The sequence below is a fragment of the Bos grunniens genome, chromosome 18 (genome assembly GCF_055505025.1).
Source record: "Bos grunniens cultivar Pamir isolate PY7600 chromosome 18, Bosgru_T2T1.0, whole genome shotgun sequence".
In the NCBI taxonomy this organism is placed as follows: domain Eukaryota; kingdom Metazoa; phylum Chordata; class Mammalia; order Artiodactyla; family Bovidae; genus Bos; species Bos grunniens.
Window position 1 is genome coordinate 22,296,169 of NC_141182.1, and position 15,166 is coordinate 22,311,334.

The following is a 15,166-nucleotide window of genomic DNA, read 5'->3' on the forward strand; positions in this document are numbered from 1 at the left end:
TTGCTGAGTCTTTGTGACTCAGAAAGTGGCTTCGGGTTTCCTTCTGGGTTTGTGCTGTTCCCTTAGGAGACCTCAGTCATTCCCATTCTTTAAAAATCAACTGTGTGGCGTGCTGATGGCACCCCCCTTAAGTTCCCTGGCCACACTCTCCTCTGAGATCCTGATGTATGTCTGCAGTTGCCTCCTTATTTCCACCTGAAGATTTTGTTGCCATCTTCTTGGCTATAGCTTCAGAGTAAAGCTCCTCATTCCTTCCTGTCCTTCTACCTGTTTTGCTTTACCTCAGTCTTTCTTATTTAAAAAGAAATAGTAAATTGGGACTTCCCTGGTGGTCCAGTGGCTAAGACTCCTCGCTTCCAGTGCAGGGAGCCCAAGCTCAGCCCCTGGTCAGGGAACTAGATCCCACGTGCCGCAACTAAGAATTCACATGCCACAACTGAAGATCTTGACCTGGTGCAGCCATATAAATATTTGAAACAGCAAACAAATAAAAAACTCAGAAAACTGTTCAGTTATTAAGTCCAGAGTCTGGAAAAGTCATCTGCCACTTTTTTCCCTTCTTAATTCCTCACAGCTAATTCATAGTGTTTCCATTTGATCTGCCTACAAGATACATGTTTTACCTGTTCATTTATCTCCATCTCTAATCCAGACCCATTATCATTTTTCTCCTGGATGGTTGTAATAGCAGCAGAGTTTTCCACTTTGACATTTGCCTCTTTCCAATCCATGCCCACTATTTTAATTAAGAGTGATTTTTATGAAATGTAAATCAACCATGTAACACAGGGAGCGCTGCCTGGTGCTCTCTGGTGACCTAGATTGATGGGATGAGGGCTTGGTGGGAGGGAGATCCAAGAGGGAGAGGATATACGTATGTATATAGCTGCTTCACTTTGTTATACAGCAGAAACGAACACAACATTGTAAAGCAACTTTACCCCAAATTAAAAAAAAAAACAAACACAACATAAATCAAATTGTTCTTTGCCCTTTGACGTCCTCCAACGCACTCAAGAGTGATATCTAGAGTCCTTACTTTGCCTTCCCAGGCTCTGTGTGATCCAGCTGTGCCTTCCTCTTCATCTTTAGTGCAAGTCACTCTGCCTTGGGCTCTTTTGCTTTGGTAAAACAGGTCTTATTTTTGTCTCTAGAATAGGCTGGTCTCCATCCTCAGTGTCTTTGTAGGTTTCGGTCCCTCTTCATGGAAGGTCTTTCTCTAGTTCATCTCACGGCCTGTACCTTCTTTTCCTAAAGAGCTCAGTCTATAGGCTGGCTCCAAGAATGTCTTTCCTTCTCCAATGACAGATTTTCCACTCATTTGTTTCTGTCCAAGTACTTAAGACAACTTGGAATCGTTCTTCATTTGTATGATTTGGTATAATAAAAAGCTCTGTGAGGCCAGGAACCTTATTTCTGTGTAGTGTGTGGTATATGCTCTACAGACATACATTGAATGAAAAAAATGTATGGAAAAATAAATGGTCTTGCCCTGTTGAGCATATAAATGATTACTGAATGAAGATGTAGAAGAAAACTGTCAAAAATGGTAGGCAGTACAATACTGAAAAGGCACCAGTCAGATGACACTTTCTGGGGGTAATGTGAGATCCTGGGCTTTGGTTTGAAAAAAACTCAATTTCACTGTGTAGAATCAGGGAGCTGATTGGCTGAAAAGTGAATGAAGTCCTAAACTGCATCAATAAATCCCTGTGTTTCCATGTTATGGGAGGACATTATCTTATAGTGCTCTCCTCTGGTGAAACCAGTAGAATTATTACATCTTTCTAAATTGCAGTGGGATGTCTCATCCATTCATTCAGCCAGTATTTACTGAGTACATCCTGGGTACTCATATTATAGTTGGAAGCAAAACTATCATGGCTTTTGTGTTCATGGGACTCAGTGTCTGACTCACAAAGAAAAGTTATTTCTCTTTCAGTGAAAGCATTGAAGCAGAAGCCAGTTTTTCATTTATTGAGAGGCTGTGCAATCTTGTGGTTAAGAGCTCATGCTTCTGGAGCTTGACTCTGAAGCCTGCAGGTTTTAAATTCCAGCTCTCCTATTATCAGTCCTTGTGACTTTGGGCGAGTTTTTATTTATTTTATTTATTATTTTTTAATTTGGCTGTGCCATGTGCCATGTGGGATCTTAGTTCCCTGAGCAGGAATTGAACCCATGACCCCTGCATTGGAAGTGTGGAATCTTAACCACTGGACCACCAGAGAAGTCCCCAAGTTTTTGGAATGTCTCTCTGCCTCAGTATTCTCATCTATGACCTGGAGATAATATTAATAATAGTACCTCCACATAAAGTTGTAAGAAGTAAATGAGTTGGTATGTATAAATCATTTTGAATAGTACACAACACTTGGTAAGCCCTTAAAAAAACAGGTGTTAAGCAGCAATTAATCAGGTTGTGTTGTTTTGGAAGGCCAAAGCTGGAAGACAGGTTGAGGGTGGGGAGAAATGGTCACAGAGGGAGCTTGGAAGACCAAAGACCAAATCATTATTATCGTTTTATTTATGTTGTTGCTGTTCAGTCGCTCAGTCTTGTCTGACTCTTTGCAACCCCATGGACTGCAGCACGCCAGGCTTCCCTGTCCTTCACTGTCTCCTGGAGTTTTCTCAAACTCATAAACTTTTGTTTATAATTGTCTGTAATGGAGCTTGGACCTAAAACTCTTTGGTGGAGAGTTGATGACTTAGTTTTCTATTTTAGGCTAGAGAGATATGTGTTTAGAAATACCCCTGACAGTCTTTTTTATTCTCCTGAGGCTTATGAAGAAACACACTTTTGAAATAATAAAATTATAGCTCTCCATAAACACATATTTTTGCTTTGCTTTTGTTCTAGTGGCAACTGAAATATCCTAAACTAATTCTCCGAGAAGCTGCCAGCGTGCCTGAGTTGCTCCATAAAGAGGTTCAACAAGCCTTTCTCACGCTGCACAAGCACGGCTGTTTATTTCGGGATCTGGTGAGGATCCAGGGCAAAGACTTGCTCACTCCAGTCTCTCGCATCCTCATTGGTAACCCCGGCTGCACCTACAAGTACCTGAACACCAGGCTCTTCACGGTACCCTGGCCCGTGAAAGGCTCTGATGCAAAGTACAATGAGGCCGAAATAGCTGCCGCCTGTCAAACGTTCCTCAAGCTCAACAGCTACCTGCAGGTAGAGACCATCCAGGCTTTGGAAGAGCTTGCTGCCAAGGAGAAAGCCAACATCGATGCCGTGCCAGTGTGCATAGGTCCAGATTTCCCCAGGGTTGGCATGGGGTCCTCCTTTGACGGGCACGATGAGATTGACATGAAGAACCGAGCAGCGTACAACGTCACTTTGTTGAATTTCATGGATCCCCAGAAGATGCCATACCTGAAAGAGGAACCGTATTTTGGCATGGGGAAAATGGCCGTGAGCTGGCATCATGATGAAAATCTGGTGGACAGGTCAGCGGTGGCAGTGTACAGTTATAGCTGTGAAGGTACAGTCTGCTCTATGAAGAAGCAGCCCCGAACATAACATGACCAGAGTCGCGCAGGCTCTGGAGATATGATTGGATATGCGTGCGTGTGTTTGTGTGTGTGTGTGTGTACGTAGATGTGTGTCCTTCTAAGGTTTGCTGCGCCCATATATCTACAGAAAATGCTTCTTTCTCATCCATTTGTGCTATTTGGCTCATTGTTATCCTGTGCTCAGAATATTTTCCCTCGTAAGCGCTGCTTGTCATTGTCTTTCCCAAGCCCTGGAGAGCCGCATCTTGGTTTCACACACCCAGCTGCCTTTTTCTAAAGCTCAGAGTAGATTGTACAGTTGTTATAATTGACTTGCTGATAAAGGGCCAGGAAAACAAAAATCTGTCAAATCCTTCCAGGTTCCCACAGGTGTACATTTCCAGTCTTGCCAAAACGTTTTATTACAATTGACATTGCTGTCTTGAAGGGAGTGATTTGTCAACTGTGGACTTGTTCTTGGCTTCCTCCAGTTTTGACTACTGTCCTTCCTCATCAGAAACAGCTGAGGTGGGTTTTATAAGCTGACAGACCTCTATTTTCAGGAGTATCTCTAGCCCGCCCCCCTCGCCCCCCCATCAGTTCTGCAGTTTTAGACCTGAGAGGGTTTCTGTGGCCAGCCTGTTCTTGCAGTTTCTGAAACCTGGTGCCCTTGGAGCAAAGATCACAGGCTACCTTTTCTGTGGTCTGCACAAATTTTCCTTCTCTGATTGTTCAGGTTCTGTGTTTTGAAGGTCCCCAGTGTTTTTCAGAACAGGATTATAAAAAAGGTAGGTGGGCAAATCAAGGACAGAGTGACCTTTGCTGACTTCTTTGCCTGATCATTTGGCAAAGGAATATAAGACGTAGTGTTAGCTCTTTTGGTGATGGAGAGGGAGGCCTGGCATGCTGCAGTCCATGGGGTTGCAAAGAGTCGGACACAACTGGGTGACTGAAGAACAGCCATTAGCTCTTTTGCCAGTTTCTCTCTTCTTGTTCACTGAAAAATGCTTGGAAAACCAGAGTTCTAGATATACCATCGGGAATCAACTGGAACTTTTAAGGGCCATTGTTTCCTGAAAGCTTGTTTTTTAATTGGATTTTGTTGTTATTTGACTCTTATTTACTAAGACAACTGTTTTAGAAAAGGGATTTTCAAAAAGAAACTGTCCTTGCTTGCTCTCTATCTTACCATTTCCCAGTCTCAAAAATTTCCTCTGGATAGCTAAAATGTTTTCCACCTTTACCTTTGGTCTTTGGCCAGGATCAAGGAACTAGTTTAGCAGTTAGAAAATTTACTAGTTTCACTGGCATCTCAAATAATGATGCTGACCTAGGAAAATTGCTTGCAGGAGATTTGATGCTTTCCTAATGGAAAGAACCGCGAACCTCTGATCTTTAATAAGGTCTTGCCAGGGATTTAAGAACTATCACATCCAAGAACTCTGATGTTAACGAACAATGGAGTTTGCTAGTTTCTTTCTTAAGGAGGCAACTCTCTGAAACCGAGGCAGTGGTATGTGATAGCTCAAACAGCTACAAAGATGTCTTTGTGCTCCTGCATGCTCTCAGCCTTTCTGTTTAATAGTCCTATTGTACTCCCAGAGCGTGGGTGATCAAATAGTTTTTGAAACCTAGAATATCTTGTGGAGAGGAATGAAAATTTTTAATGACTGTTTCTGTGGTTGGGAGTAGTTAAGACTGATAAACTATACAAATAAACCTAAGTACATAAAGCTTCGTCCTTGCGCTTATCACCTAGACGAGGGAACTGCAGAATGCAGATCTATAGGGGCAGGGTAATTCCTTTGTGTTCTTAATCCCCAAAGTTCCCAGAACTCAATCTCATAATAGTAGCAATACTGGGAGCCCTCATTTATTGAGCACCTACTGTGTGCCAGGCACTGGTAGAAGCATTTTACATTTATTTACTGATGTTATTTTTGCAACTCTGTGAATGAAGTACTACTGTTATCCTCATTTTACATATGAGGAAACTGAGGTGCAGGAGGATGGTGAACTTTTCCATGGTTATACAGCTATGATCAGCAGAGCTAGGATTTGAACTCAGACCATCTGGCTTCAGAGTCCTAACAGCTAAGGCTAAATGCTTTGTGAGCGGGTATTTCCTACCTCTACAGTATAGCTGGGCTTCCCTGGTGGTTCAGTGGTAAAGAATTTGCCTGCCAATGCAGGAGATGCACGAGACACAGGAAACATGGGTTCGATCCCATGTCTCTGACCCTGGGAAAGCTGAATCCACTGAAGCGTGGACATTTGTTTCCATAATTCTTAAGTCTTTATTTCAAAGTGAGTAGCTTTATACTTCTTAGCTGTCTTTGAGACCAGGAAAAGCTAGGTTATAATTACAGCTAGAAGTTTTAGAGCACTCATAACTTAAAAAAAAATTTTTTTTTTCCCCTTAGCCTCACAGCATCCCTATCTAAGGTCTCAAAGCTCATTTGATCTTGTTTATTTCAGCGTGTCATGCCATATCTGTGTTCGTTGTTTCTGAAGTCACTTCCACTGCTCAGTAAAACTTGTTTGATCTTATAAGTCACATTTTTTTAACCCCCATGCAATTATTTATTCAATTAACAGTACGCATCTACTGTTTGCCAAGCACTCTTCTAGATACTGAGAATATGACAGTGAACAAAAATTGTTGCCCTCGTGGAGCTATGTTTTAGCAAGGAGAGACAGGAAAGAAACAAATAAGCTTATATATATTGCAAAGGTAAGGCACAGGCTTACAGTTTTAAATAGGAAAGTTAGCCTTCCTTCAGTTGGGTAACCTTGGAGCAAAGATTGGGAGGAGCATATGAATGAATTGTGAAGACTCAGAGATGGGACATGACTTTGGGATGTTTCAGAAGCAACAAGTATGGATGGAAGAGAGGCAGAGAAGAGGTGAAGTAATAGAGGTGAAGACAGACTGGAAGACTAGGGGTCAGAAGACTAGGTGGCAGAAGATAGGACCTTCTAACACTGCTACAGTATGTGCTAAGTTGCTCTGTTGCATCCAACTCTTCGTGAGTCCATGGACTGTAGCCCTCCAGGCTCCTCTGTCCATGGGATTCTCCAGGCAAGAATACTGGAGTGAGTGGCCATGCCCTCCTCCAGGGGATCTTCCCAACCCAGGGATAAAACCTGGGTCTCTTACATCTCCTGAACTGGCAGACTGTTCTTTACCACTAACACCACCTGGGAACAGGAGGCCCCCCCCATCGACAGGGGATGCCTTCCAAGACCCTCTGGTTTCCTGAAACCATGGACAGTACTGAACCCTATGTAGATTGTGTTTTCTCCTATACATCCATACCTATGATGAAGCTGAATTTATAAATTAGGCACAGTAAGAGATTAACAACTATAACTAATAATAAAATATAACAATTATACCATAATAAGAGTTCTGGTTTCTCTCTTAAAGTATCATATTGTACAGATTTCGTACCTTGCCTATCTTAACTAACCACTTATCACTCACTGTCACCGTAACATTTGGAGTTTGAGGTGCAACAGCAAAACTAGCTTAAATTTATTTTTCCTTCTTCACGACTTCACAGGTAGAAGATTTGTTCTTACCATAGATGTTAGAAACATTGGCATACAGCTCTTTTTCTTTCCATACTAAGTTGAGAATGTTCACCTTTTCACTTAAAGGAAGCACTTTACAACTTCTCTGTGGCCTATTGGGATTGCCAGCATCAGTGTTCTTATGCTTTGGGATCATTGCTAAGTATAGTAAGGGAATGCAAGTGCTGGATCCAGTAATGCAAGCTTACTGGAATGCAGGCACTGCAATACCATGACAATTGACCTGATAACCAGAGGGCTACTACCCACCACTGGACAAAGGGGTGAGTTACTTTCCAGGCAGGACAGAGCAGGATATCATCATGCTGCTCAGAACGGCATGCAACTTAAAAACTTAGGAACTGTTTATCCCTGTAACTTTCCATTTGATATTTTCAAGATTGCTGTTGACTGTGGGTAACTGAAACCACAGAAAGCGAAACAGCAGATAAGGAGAGGCTATTGTATTAATAATAACAATCCTGGGCTTGTCCTTGGAGCGGGATGGGGAGCCATTGCAGCAGGGGTAGAAGGGAGGCAGGACTGGAAGCAGGGGAGCTGCAGTAGGCCATTGGGTAGTCCAGACTAGAGACGGTGGATCAGGTTAGAAGAGGCAGAGGTGATGAGACACAGTTCTATCGAGTCCCATATCTTTTCCCCAGAAAAGATGGCAGTGCCTGTCAGAGAAGAAGCCCAGCAGCAGCATCTCCCAATTGTCCAGAGAGGGCTAGGGGTTTCCCTGGTGGTCCAGTGGCTAAGACTCAATGCTCTCAATGCAGGGGCGGTAGATTTGACCCCTGGCCAGGGAACTAAATCCCACATGCCACAACTAAAGATCCTACATACTGCAACAAAGATGGGAGATCCCAAGTACTGCAATTAAGACAGTGCTAATTTGTTTCAGTCATGTCCGACTCTTTGCAACCCCGTGGACCTCAGCCCTCCAGGCTCCTCTGTCCATGGGATTCTCCAGGAAAGAATACTGGAGTGGGTTGCCTCCAGGGGATGTTTCCAACCCAAGGATGGAACCCTGGGTTGTCTCTTACATTTCCTGCATTGGCAGGTGAATTCTCTACCATTGGAGCCATCTGGGAAGCAATTAAGACCTGGTTCAGTTCAGTTCAGTTGCTCAGTCATGTCCGACTCTTTGCAACCCCATGAATTGCAGCACACCAGGCCTCCCTGTCCATCACCAACTCCTGACGTTTACCCAAACTCATATCCATCGAGTCGGTGATACCATCCAGCCATCTCATCCTCTGTCGGCCCCTTCTCCTCCTGCTCCCAATCCCTCCCAGCATCATGGTCTTTGCCAATGAGTCAACTCTTCCCATGAGGTGGCCAAAGAATTGGAGTTTCAGCTTCAGCATCAGTCCTTCCGATGAACACCCAGGACTGATCTCTTTTAGGATGGACTGGTTGGATCTTCTTGCAGTCCAAGGGACTCTCAAGAGTCTTCTCCAACACCACAGTTCAAAAGCATCAATTCTTCGGCGCTCAGCTTTCTTCACAGTCAAACTCTCACATCCATACATGACCACAGGAAAAACCATAGCCTTGACTAGACAGACCTTTATTGGCAAAGTAATGTCTCTGCTTTTCAATATGCTATCTAGGTTGGTCATAACTTGCCTTCCAAGGAGTAAGTGTCTTTCAATTTCATGACTGCAGTCACTGTCTGCAGTGATTTTAGAGCCCCCCAAAATAAAGTCTGACGCTGTTTCCACTGTTTCCCCATCTATTTCCCATGAAGTGATGGGACTGGATGCCATGATCTTAGTTTTCTGAATGTTGAGCTTTAAGTCAACTTTTTCACTCTCCTCTTTCACTTTCATCAAGAGGCTTTTTAGTTCCTCTTCACTTTCTGCCATCAGGGTGGTATCATCTGCATATCTGGGGTTATTGATATTTCTCCCGGCAATCTTGATTCCAGCTTGTGCTTCCTCCAGCCCAGGGTTTCTCATGATGTACTCTGCATATAAGTTAAATAAGCAGGGATATACAGCCTTGACGTACTTCTTTTCCTATTTGGAACCAGTCTGTTGTTCCATGTCCAGTTCTAACTGTTGCTTCCTGACCTGCATATAGGTTTCTCAAGAGGCAGGTCAGGTGGTCTGGTATTCCCATCTCTTTCAGAATTTTCCACAGTTTATTGTGATCCACACAGTCGAAGGCTTTGGCCTAGTCAATAAAGCAGAAATCGATGTTTTTCTGGAACTCTCTTGCTTTTTTGATGATCCAGCGGATGTTGGCAATTTGATCTCTGGTTCCTCTGCCTTTTCTAAAACCAGCTTGAACATCTGGAAGTTCATGGTTCACGTATTGCTGAAGCCTGGCTTGGAGAATTTTGAGCATTACTTTACTAGCATGTGAGATGAGTGCAATTGTGCGGTAGTTTCCGCATTCTTTGGCATTGCCTTTCTTTGGGATTGGAATGAAAACTGACCTTTTCCAGTCCTGTGGCCACTGCTGAGTTTTCCAAATTTGCTGGCATATTGAGTGCAGCACTTTCACAGCATCATACAGCCAAATAAATAAAATAAATAAGTGTCTTTTAAAAAGATAAAAGGCTAGGACCATAAGAATGGGTGGACTTTCCCCCCTCTCTCCATAGCTTTATTGGAGCATCATTTATATACAATAACTGCACATATTTAAAGTCTGCAATTTATGAAGTAGGATGTGAAGTTTGAGGTGGTTCATTGGCACAGACTAGCCCAGATGTCCCATCTGGGGAGTTCTTATCAACATAATCGACTCTACTTTGTTGGAGTTTCAGATTCCTGAGTCCCATGCTCTTCCTAATTTTTTTCTTTATTTTAGTGAAGCATTAGAGATTAGTATCCTCTAATGATATCTTAAGAAAGGGCATTTAGAAAGCACATTTTGGAGACCTTGAACGTCTCAAGTTATCTTTATTCTGCATTGACATGTGTAGATACTTTACATAAGGAAATCTTGACGGACAATAATTTTCCTTCAGAATTTTGGGGACGTCGTATGTACCAGTGTCTTTTTATCTTCCAGTGTTCATGTTGTGAGCTCTGATTTTTTTTTTCTTTATCCCTTATTTGATAATGATTTTTTGATTGGGTTTTCCCCTAATATTTTATACATTCACAGTGATATTTTTTTCATCCATTATACTGGCATTTGATGGGTCCTTTCAATCTGGAAGGAAACTCATGTCCTTCAATGTGGGATATTTTCTTGAATCACTTTGTTAATTATTTCTTCCTCTCCAGCTTTCTTTTCTCTCTAGAATCCATATTTTTTGATACTCAGACTGTTTCCTGTAATTTTGTTACTTATTCTCTTGTTTTTTAATCTTTTTTGTATTTTAATCTTTTTAATCTATTTGTTTTTAATCTTTTTGTATTTTTTAAACTGAGAGTGTAACCCACTCTCAGAAGTTATCTTACCTTTCTCTTTCAACTGGTTACCACTATCTTAACTTCTAAGGCCATATATTAGTTTTATACATATTTGAATTAGAATTGTAAGCTCTTTGAAGGAATGGTTTGTGTCTTGATCCTTCTTTGTATGTGCATATAATGCAAATCAGTATTTTTTTGCCCCAAATCAGTAGGTATCTTTTGTCCTTGAGTAGTTCATGCTATTTAACTACATTGTGGCCATTGTCCAATAACTGATTTCTGCAGCTGCAACGTCTGTTTAATACTAAGATTCTTTAGATTGCACATAGCAGATGCTTGGCCTAAACAGGTTCATTTAAGACAATATGAAATTGTTTTATTTAATACTAAGACCAGTCTCGCTGGCTTCAGGCACCTTGTTTCAACAGTAATGGTGTGGCCAGCTTCAGACTTCTCCCCCTTCATATTTTGGCTCTTTTTGAGCTGTAGCTTTATTCTCTTGAGGGAGGTAAACTTCTTGTGGCCCCCAAGTGCCTGCCTCCAGCTTTTGTGGCTACTTTCTTTCTTACGGAGGCGATTTGAGAAGGAGAGAAACTGTGCCTTGGACATGGGTAAAGCTTTGCCCTAGGGACTTCCCTGGTGGTCCAGTGGTTAAGAATCCACCTTCCAATGCAGGGGATGTGCCTTCTGTCCCTGGTCAGGGAACTAAGATCCCACGTGCTGCAGGACAATTTAGCCTGTGCACTACAACTAGAGAAGCCTGGATGCTGCAACGAAGACCCAGCACAGCCAAAAATGGTTAAAAATGAAACAAAGCAAAACAAATTAGTTAAATAGAAAGCTTTGCCTGAAGATAGGTGAACAAATAATTATTCTTTTTTTATTAATCCAGGTTGATTGTGGTCTTCTATGCTGTTTACAGTCTTCCCTGGTGGTTCAGTAGTAAAGAACCCACCTGCCAATGCAGGAGACGTGGGTTTGATCCCTGTGTAGGGAAAATCCCCTGGAGAAGGATATGGCAACCCACTCCAGTATTCTTGCCTGGGAAATCCCACGGACAGAGGGGCCTGGCGGGCTACAGTGCATGGGGTCATAAAAGAGTCAGACGTGACTTAGTGACTAAACAACAACAACAATATTGTTTTCAACATCCAGGTTTTCTCTAAGGCTCCATGACTCTGTACTTTGCTGAGGTTGCCCACAGAATTGCAGCCTTTGTTGTTTGAAGCTCTGGTTCAAGGAAGTTTATTTGAGAAGCATTTCGGCTTCCTCTCCTCATTTTATGTGTGTGTCTGTGTGTGTGTGTGTGTGTACAGTCACTCAGTTGTGTCCCACTCTTTGTGACCCCATGGACTGTAGCCTGCCAGGCTTCTCTGTCCATGGAATTTTTCCAGGCAAGAATACTGAAGTGGGTTGCTACTTCTTTCTCCAGGGGATCTTCCTGACGCAGGGATCAAACCCGCGTCTCCTGCATTGGCATATGGGTTCATTACCACTGAGCCACCAGGGAAGCCTCTCATTTCATATTTTATTTTAAATAATGTCATGGTCTTAGAGCTTTAGCCAAGAACCCCCAGAGCAATTTTTCTCTCCTCTTCTCACTTTCACTTTATTCCACCATGTCCATGAAACATGATATAATGAGGTTCTCCTATGATGTGAATATTTATATCTTAAAATTTTTTTTTCCCAAATGCTTAATCTGGAAGCTGACAGAGCCAGACATCCTGTTGAAAGGCTTCAGATTTTTTCGGTAAAGAGTTCTCAATATTTCTCATGAAATCCTAGAAAACTTATAATTAATTTCATAATTTATCTGTGTCAGGGGACTACATTTGTCCCTGAATTGCTGCTTTTGAGACATGTTAGAACAGCTTCTTGTCATGGATTTTGAGCTGAGATTGATAAGGGTTTTTTTTTCCTTCAAAATTCTGAATTCTCTATTTCTTCAGACCATACCTTGCTCAGTGGCTAAGGAGTGTGCTGTGAGTTAGCAGCTGGCTTGACTGATTGTTCCTCACAGCCAATCAAGGAATGCATTTTTAACTGGTAGAGCTCTTCCAGGAAATCTTCTTGGCCAGCCCTTCTTTACAAGGAGCAGAGACCTTCAGGTTGTTATTGTTGTTTAGTTGCTAAGTCGTGTCCAACTCTTTGCCACCTCAGGGACTGCAGCATGCCAGGCTCCCCTGTCCTTCATTTTCTCCCAGAGTTTGCTTAAACTCGTATCCATTGAATCAGTGATGCCATCCAACCATCTTATCCTTCGTCATCCCCTTCTCCTCCTGCCCTCAATCATTTGCAGCATCAGGGTCTTTTCCAATGAGTTGGGTCTTCACATCAAGTGGCCAAAGAATACCAAAAGGAGCTTCAGCTTTAGCATCAGTCCTTCCAGTGAATATTCAGGGTTGTTTTCCTTTAGGATTGACTTTTTTGATCTTGCAGTCCAAGGGGTTCTCAAGAGTTTTCTCCAATACCACAGTTCATAAACATCAATTCTTCAGCAGTCAGCCTTCTTTATGGTCCAACTCTCGCATCCATACATGACTACTGGAAAAACCATAGCTTTGGCTATATGGATCTTTGTCGGCAAAGTGATGTCTCTGCTTTTTAATACACTGTCTAGGTTTGTCATAGCTTTTCTTTCAAGGAGCAGACATCTTTTAATTTCTTCAGGAATATTTCCCAAGTGTTCTCTGGCTTATGCCATTTGCCATTATTTTGGAAACCTGTCCAGAAAGATTATCCAAAGTCAGCACTTAGAAACATCTACCTTCCAGAGGGATCATTCTAGGAAACAGATCTGACCCACGGAAAAGTCACCATCAGTGTCTGCCACTGCCCTCAGCATGAGCCTAGCTTGCTTACGTGATTCACGAAACCGCCATGCCTCTTTGGGCCTTTCCCCACCTCTTCAGCCTTTTCACTTGCAAATCCATGTCATTCAAGTAACAGTCCTTTGCTGTTTTTGTTGTTTAGTTGCTAAGTCATGTCTGACTCTTGGCAACCCCATGGACTGTAGACCCCCAGACTCCTCTGTCCATGGAATTCTCCAGGCAAGAATACTGGAGTGGTAGCCATTCCCTTCTCCAGGGGATCTTCCTGACCCCAGGATCAAACCTGTGTCTCCTGCTTGGCAGGTGAATTCTTTACCACTAAGCCACCTGGGAAGTCCGTAACACTCTTACCACTAAGAATCATTATGTTTCTAAACATCCACCTGCCATATCCCTTCCAGAGTGTGTCTCCCAGCCTTATACCTTTCCCCTTTCACCTTTTGTGTTTCTCCATTTTGAGAAATGATTCCTGGTCCCAGACACTGGAATGTCATAGATCAGTGCTGGACAGAAAACATCCTTAGCCTTTGTCTACCAGCTGAGCCTCTGCAACTTCTGGGTTTCTCCTGCCTCAAGATTTGTGACATGAACAGGATGGGACCTGCTGTGTAAGCCCCTCTAGGTATGGGGTAAGGAAGCAGAGGAAATTGTTGTCTGGGCCAGAGTCTTAGAAACGTTAGCACTTGGCTAAGGCAACACAAGTGTGCGTGCGTGCATGCTCGATTGTGTCTGACTCTTTGTGACCGCATGGACTGTGGCCTGCCAGGCTCCTCTGTCCATGGGATTCTCCAAGCAAGAATACTGGAGTAGGTTGCCATTTCCTTCTCCAGGGAATCTTCTCGACCCAGGGAGTGTACCCAAGTCTCCTATGTCGGCAGACAGGAGAAGCCCCAGCTAAGGCAATAAGAAATAGGAAATAGAGCTGTTTTTTTAATGTGTGGTGATGAGAAATATATGTATATATATATATTTACACACACACACATATATATTTGCACATCAGCAAAATTATTGCCATAGAATATTAATGGTATTATGCTTTAAATATGGTAGAAAATTTCATGTGATATATTTTACTTGATTAGAACTGTCATCTTTTCTTTCATGCTCAGGCTTCTGTATTTGTTGTCTGTGTAACAGTGGTTTGCACACAGCTCCGGGAATGCACACAAAATATTTGATGACATTTATCTTTTATTAAATGGAATTAATTTTTTCTCAAAAAACTAGTTAGCTATTTTTTTCTCCTTTATTTCTTAAAGCCTTTTAAAGATGTGACAGAAAAATCTTACAGGTACACATGGAAAAGTAATACTTGATTGCAGCTGAAAATTAATTGGTTAACCTGGGGGTTGGAGTTTAGGACATTTTAAACCTGACGGTTAAATTTCACATTCTTTTGTGTTTTGTCACATCTTTCACTTCTTTAGTCGTTTGGTTAGTGGGAGCTGGGAATGCACTGAACACACCGAGACACATAAAACCCTTTCAGTGTTGCTGAAGTTCAAAGGCAAGTAGGAGCCAACTGCCTCTGCTTGTTTCCAAAATAACATAGGGAAACAGTAATCAGTTGCAGTTGCTATAAATAATTACAAGTTGATTTTATTGAGAAAGTGAGCAACACTGTATTTATGCAATAAAAAATTTATCAGACATACATCTTCCCTCCTCCCTTCCCAGCCCACGGAGGAAACAAACCTTCAACAAAACATTATTTTAATGAGCACATTTCAAAGGTGCTGGATTTATGGGAGACATCAGGCAACACTGATTGCAATTACTGTCTCTCTTTGTCGTTCAGGACTTTATTGATGCCATATTGAGAAGAGTGTGAGGATGAAAGTTAGAGGGGAAAGTAGTCAACCAGCCTGTTAGCCTGTAAAC

At 42.3% G+C, this 15,166-nt stretch overlaps 1 protein-coding gene across 13 annotated transcripts in view; it reads left to right on the plus strand.

Moving 5' to 3' along the window:
- FTO (FTO alpha-ketoglutarate dependent dioxygenase) overlaps positions 1-15,166 on the plus strand; it is a 422,958-nt gene that overhangs the window by 124,327 nt on the left and 283,465 nt on the right. For all 13 annotated transcript variants that reach the window (XM_086350693.1, XM_086350688.1, XM_086350689.1 and 10 more), the window contains one exon: positions 2,858-3,485. In XM_086350693.1, coding sequence (XP_086206819.1) covers positions 2,858-3,485 — 628 coding nt within the window. The remainder of the gene's footprint in view (positions 1-2,857; positions 3,486-15,166) is intronic.